This window comes from Mus pahari, chromosome 10 (assembly GCF_900095145.1).
Source record: "Mus pahari chromosome 10, PAHARI_EIJ_v1.1, whole genome shotgun sequence".
NCBI lineage: Eukaryota > Metazoa > Chordata > Mammalia > Rodentia > Muridae > Mus > Mus pahari.
Genome location: NC_034599.1, coordinates 44,244,529 through 44,251,184, shown reverse-complemented (window position 1 = coordinate 44,251,184; position 6,656 = coordinate 44,244,529). Strand labels below are relative to the sequence as shown.

Below are 6,656 nucleotides of genomic sequence, written 5' to 3'. Positions count from 1 at the left end.
GCGCGTGTGTGTGTGTGTGTGTGTGTGTGTGTGTGTGTGTGTGTGTGTGTGTGTTCTTGCTTGCTTGTTTGTTTGTTCATTTGTTTTGAGAATGTTTCCTGAATCCCAGGCTGACCTCAAACTCTATTGTGATGACCTTGCTGATCCTCCTGCCTCTACCTCCTGCTTAGAATTTAAGCAACAACACCTCACAGTTCATTCAGTACTAAGGACTGAACCCAGGGCTCTATATGCTAGGCAGGCACTCTACAGCCTCAGAGTTACATGCCAAGCCTTGCATTTCTTGTGTGAGGTAAATACCATAAAACACGGCCTGTGACCCGGGTTTGGTCTTCTCTGCCCACACCCTCACCATCAGGCTCCCCTGCAGGAAGATCTGTCTAGACTGCCCACCACTCACCTAACCCACAGAAGCCCTACCTGGGCTGCCATGCCTCCTCTACAAGGCCTCCCGGTCTAGCAGAGAGTTGAGCAAACTCCTGGGATCTGTTGAGCTTGATGTCAGACAGATTCACGGCCTTGTGTTGAGTGAGCCTGAGCAGAGGAAGAGAAAACAGGAGGAAGTCAGCTCCCAACTGTAGCATGAGCGAGGTCAGGGGGTCAGAACCACACTGTGCATGAGGCAGACGTGACAGCACTGTGAAGGGGCCAGAGCATGAAGGCAACTTCTGAAGGCACATTCCTAACTCCAGTCCCCCCACAAGCCATCCAGCCCTGCAAGTCTGGCTGTTACCTGATATGCCCAAGACTCTTGCAGATGTGCATGCCCAGGGCGGGGCTCCAGCCCTCGTGGCAGACCAGGAGCCAATCCGGCCGAGCCCTTACTTGCACTTGAAGCAGAAGATCCTCTCCATTTATTCTGAAAGGTACTAAAACCCCCGTGTGAAAACCCTCCTGCTGCCCAGTCCAGGGGAGCTGGATACGTGGGTCACCCCAGGTCGGCTTCCCTGTTCCCCTGGGTGCCTGCTCAGTTCTGAAAACAAAAACTACCTTTCTGTAGATAGTTCAGTTCTGTGTTTTGACCATGCGCTTTAAAAGGCGCTCTGAGGCAAGTGAGATGACTCAGCAGATAAAGACACTTGTCATCAACCTTGACAACCTGGACTGAGCCCCCACAGCCCAGGTGATTGAAAGAGAGCCAACAAATTGTCCTCTGACACCCCACATTCACTCAGTGGCAGACGCCTGCGCGCGTGCACACACACACACAAAGGAAAAAAATAGGGGTATTCTGCCACACTCTTAACCACAACAGCCCTACAAGAAAGCAGTTACCTCCCTCAACAGAGCAGATATCGAGGCACAAAGGTGAAGGCAACTTGTCCAAGACCATAAGATCAACAAGGGATGGATCCAGGACAAAGCCAAATATTATGACAATAATAGTTAATATTAATAAACTTCTTTTTTCCCCATGTTGTTATAGACTCTCTCTCAATCTCTCTCCCTCCCTCCCTCTCTCCCTCCCTCCCTCTCCCTCCCTCCCTCTCTTCCTCCCTTTCTCCTTTCCTCCCTCTCTCCCTCCCTCCCTCTGTCTCTCCCTCCCTCAATGTAACCGTGTTTGGAGACAGAGTCTTGAATAAGATAATTAAGATTAAACAAAGGGCCTTGTTCTACAGCTTCATTGACAAAATGCTTTCCTAGCATGCACATAGCCCTGGATTTGATTCCCAGTGCTGGGTGTGGTGGAACCCGCCTGTAATCCCTACACCCTGGAGGTTGAGGCAGGAGGACCCTGCATTCAAGCCCATCCTCTGCTTGAATACTGAGTTAGAGGCCAGCTTGGATACGTTAGACACTTAAAGATGAAATGAGGACATGGGGTGCTGGTCCAGGTGGGCCAGTGTCCTTATAGGAGATACTAGTTCATTCATTCTTTCCCTCCCCACCTCTCAAAACAGAAGATACTGTAGGAGGATTCTGTGGGGAGCCAGGAAGCGAGCCCTCACCAGGAACCAAGCTGGCTCTTTGTAACTGGACATCTAGCATCCACTCTGTGAGAAAATAAACGCACACCCCCTGCCCCGTCTGTAGTGCTTTGTTTTGGCAGGCCAGATGACAAATGCAAAGGTTCACAACTAAGCTTCTTTTATGAGTTTGCATGCTTTCTTATTACAACTGTACGCAGTAAATACTTTTCATTTTCACTGTGCACAGAAAGAAATAGAAGCTCAAAGAAATAATGTACCCAAGGCCATGCATCTAGCAATATATATATCTCCCAGGCTTGATCTAACTTCTGTAACTCTTTCTAACATCCAGCCTTTGGACATCATTGTACTCTGTGAAACCCACCTCTTACCTGGAAGAAAGGACAGTGGAGGCAGCCAGGAGACAATATGGAGTGGTGTCCCCAGATGTTCTGGTGGCCATGTCCATACACTGCTACCCCGTACCACTAGCTCCTCCCCCCCCAACTGCTAGCTCACACTACCCCCAAATGACAAGCTTCCATCTCTCTACTAGCCTGGCCTAACCACACACCAGCTAAAGATTAGAGGACTCCTCAGGGGAGCCTGCAAACCCTAAATCTGAGCTCAGTGCTGCCAGGAGGTCCTTGTCACAAACCCAGTTCCAGTAGAGGAAGAGACGGATGGGTGATTGCAAACTGCTAGTCCTTCCTTTCGGTCCTGAAGCAGTAAAGGGCCCTAAGCCAGAGCAAGACCGCATCCTGGAGCTTTGCTGACACCGCCCACCTGTTTTGGGAAGAGATGGAAGGAGCTCTTCCTCGCTGCTCACTCCTGGACAGCTCAAAGTCATTTCTTCCTCCTGCAAAGTCCCGGAGATGGATGGCGAGGCAGCCGGCCATAGGTACAATACTTTAAGAAAGTGCAGAGAAAGTCACAGAGAGATTGGGAATGGGGAGGAAAATTCCCCAGAAAGGCTCAACGTGCCTAGCAACTCACTACCGCAGTAGGGGTAGGCCTGCCTCCTGAAGAGTCTCTATCAGCCACATTGCCTATAGTCAGACCCCAATCAATCAGTAAGAGGGGCGCAGGACTGTCTGTCAGACTATCCTGTGTTTCTATTTGTCTGTCTCTCACTAAAAACAATTTCTACATGGGGAGAGGGGGAAACCAGACCGAAACCATGGATCATCCACACAGTGACAGGACTGTCAGGCTAAGCTGTTCTCTCTATGGCCCTTAAATCCCTCCATTCCATGGGTAACCCCTTTTCTGTCTGGCTGTCTTCACAGCACAGATGACAGAGGGCCTTATCCATCTACATATAGTGCCTGTTCGGCACCTGCTTCTGTCTCCAGGCTCCCCCCAGATCCTGTCTTCCTCCCTCCTCAGACAGAAGGGCCCAGCACTGACCTAAGAGCCATGAAGCAACGCCCGCTCCAGCCAGCAGCCCCAGGACGCCCAGTATCACACAGCCACGCTGCAGGCAGCACCAGCGTCGGGAGTGAGGGACTGTGAGGGAAGCAGAGAGCTGTCTGGGTTGTCTCCTCCTGTCAGCAAGCTTTACTCAACCTTGAGGTTCTAACAGGAGCCTGCCCCCAAGGGATAGAGCCTGGTTCTGGTCTCTGAAGCCCAGACCCCACTCGGTCCTGAAGTGGGAAACAGCAAGTGGGGGATAAAAAAATGAGATGTCCCTCATCCTCACATTGATCCAAGAAGAGCATAAGGGATGGAGGAAGAGCATCCTTTGTCCATCCCATCCTGTCCCTCCTTAGTAGCCAGCCAGTGTGACTTACTGGGTTGCCGCTGGTCTCCCAACTCCGTTCTGAAGATCCCAGGTTCAGCCCCCTCTTCTGTGCACCAGATCTCCATTGAGCTTTGGTCATCCAGTGTTGGACTCTGGAGAAATAGTGATTGGAGATCCAGCAGCCCCACACCAGGGATGCCAAGAGAAGACCAAGCTCTCACCAAATTCCCATGTCTAATCTCAGCCCTGCTCCCAAGGCTATCATCTGTAAGTCTCTATTCAGCTTGGAGATGCCTGTCCAGACCCTTTCTGCTCTCCTAACCCCTAACCCCGTTCACTTCGCTCTCGTCCAGCTGTACGGGCAAGGAGAAAACTGGAATCCAGACTTGCTCCACTGCAGATCCCGTGTTCTCCTTCAACTGTGCTCTCTTCCTGCCTCCTGTGAACATCCCAAAGGTCACCCCCTGAGGCATACCAATGTCCTACTCTAGACACCTCCATTCCTTCCTGTCTCAGAAAAAGAGGACGGATACACACACACACACACACACACACACACACACACACACACACACGTACATCAATCATTCCCCAAAAGTATTTGGCCAAAGCTCATAAGCCACCGTAGAAGACATGCTAAGTAATTCAGTATAAACCATCATTCTGCAAAGAATTCTCAGTCTTGTCCCAAACACAAGTCATGGCACACATCAAATCACCACAAAGAGTTCAAGTAAAAGCACCCATGGCATTCAAAGATTGCGGTGGTTTTTCTCCAAGACAATCAAGGAAGGTTTCTAGAGGGGACAGTCTCTAAGGCAGGGTCCTCTTCAGTGAGTGAGGCTTGAGTTGATGTATTTCTGTCAGGCATTGTGTGGTCTGGGCAAAAGATATTGATGAAGCAAAGATGGGGTGGTTAAGAAAGAAAGGAGCAAGATAGTTCACATGTACACCTGACCCATGGTGAGCAATGAAATAATATAATTACAAACACTGAAAAGTTCATAGCTAGGTCTTACCATCTATCCTGTGAACTTAAATAACTCAGACTACCACTCCAAACTTCAGTCATTTATCATTCATAAAATAAGGGTGATAACTCCTGCCTCCCAGTGATTAAACTCCCATCCTAGTGTCCTTCAGTTGTAGGTGGTAAAAGGTAGTCCCCCAATCCTCAGGAAAGGATTAGGTCACTGACCTGGCCCATATTCTCCATGTTGTAAAGCCTGAGTAATCTTTCTAAGAAGCAATTATGAAGATGGTGGTCCAATTTTCAAAGTATCCAGTGAATCTTTGCAGCTTCACCATCAAGCTAAGCCTCACATCAGAGCTTCAAGGCATTTGGGATCTTGCCCTTCCACATCTCTCCATTCTTGCTGCCAGCACCAGCCCTCTCCATAGTACTGTGCCATTCTCTGGCACCTTCAGGCACTCTCACTACACAGGTTTTGTGTCTGCTACCCCTGCCTCACAGCCTCCCTCTGACCCTTCAGTCATTTCTTCAGGGAATGTCTTTACCTAAAGAAAACTTATTCACTTATATGAGCTTCACTTCTTTCTCTTTCTTTCTGCACTGGTCTATGTATACCAAGGGCTGGCACAGGAAGGCATAGAAGTAAGAAAAGAGAAAGAAGAAAGGATGAGAGTGACAGGAGAGGGGAGTAGGAAGGGAGGGAGAAGGGGTGGAGAAAAGAAGGGAAGGAGGAAAATAAGGGCTTTATTGATAAAACACAAGCTACATGTTAATTATAAATAAGAAATACATGTAGGCTGTAAGTCCTTCCTCAAGGAATTTGTAATCTGATAGAATAAATATAGCATCTCAAAACTAGACTCTAGCTGGGTGTGATGGGATATGCCTGAAATTCCAGAGGTGAAAGAGGGGACCCACAAGGCCAGCCTCAGCAGCAACAACAACAACAACAATAACACCTAATTTTAAAGAAGAAGAAGAAGAAGAAGAAGAAGAAGAAGAAGAAGAAGAAGAAGAAGAAGAAGAAGAAGAAGAAGAAGAAGAAGAAGAAGAAGACAGAGAGGCAGAAGCAGGCAGATCTCTGAGTTTGAGGCTAACCTGGTCTACAGAGTGGGCTCCAGGAAGGCCAGGGTTATACAGAAAAACCCTGTCTTGAAATAACCAAAAACCAAAAAGAAAAAAGAAAAGAAAAGAAAAAAATGAAGAAACTAACACAAAAAAAAAGGACTTAAAAGTAAATTGGGGCTGGAGAGATGCCTCAGAGATTAAGTGCACTGGCTGCTCATTCAGAGGTCCTGAGTTCAATTTCCAGCAACCATGTGGTGGTTCACAACCATCTGTAATGGGGTCTGATGCCCTCTTCTGTCCTGCAGGCATACATGCAAATAGAGCACTCATACACACAAATAAATAAATCGAAAGAAAGAAAGAAAGAAAGAAAGAAAGAAAGAAAGAAAGAAAGAAAGAAAGAAAGAAAGAAAGAAAGAAAGAAGGGAGGGAGGGAGGGAGGAAAGAAAAGAAAGGGAAAGGAAAGGAAAGGAAAGGAAAGGAAAGGAAAGGAAAGGAAAGGAAAGGAAAGGAAAGGAAAAGAAAAGAAAGGGAAAGAGTCCAGAAGACAGTTCCATAAAAAGATAGCTCCGCAAAGGGCTTCCATGAAATCACAAGGGCTTAAAGTCTATCTGTAGAACCTATGTAAACCCAGGGCCTAGTAGCACTTGATTTTAATCCTAGATCTCTGGGGCTTGATGGCCAGCTAGCCTAGCCAAACCAATAAGAAACCAGTAAGAGATGTTATTTCCAAAAAAAGGGAAAGGAAGGAAGGAAGGAAGGAAGGAAGGAAGGAAGGAAGGAAGGAACCAAGGAACTAAGGAACCAAGGAAGCAAGGAAGAAAAAGAAGAGAAGAATCAAGATAAGTAGCACTTGACATCTGGAGTTGTCCTGTAAAACACACACACACACACACACACACACACACACATGCACACACGCGCGCACACACACGCACACACACATACNCNCACACACACA

General features: G+C 47.8%; 1 protein-coding gene across 1 annotated transcript in view; it reads right to left on the bottom strand.

Moving 5' to 3' along the window:
* The window catches only part of Tmprss5 (transmembrane serine protease 5), a 37,659-nt gene that overhangs the window by 7,874 nt on the left and 23,129 nt on the right, over nt 1–6,656 (bottom strand). The window contains exons 3-7 of the mRNA XM_021207453.1: nt 3,704–3,806; nt 3,321–3,419; nt 2,697–2,819; nt 734–869; nt 421–534 (exon numbers count right to left, since the gene is read on the bottom strand). Of these exons, the coding sequence (XP_021063112.1) occupies nt 421–534; nt 734–869; nt 2,697–2,819; nt 3,321–3,419; nt 3,704–3,806 (575 nt within the window). The remainder of the gene's footprint in view (nt 1–420; nt 535–733; nt 870–2,696; nt 2,820–3,320; nt 3,420–3,703; nt 3,807–6,656) is intronic.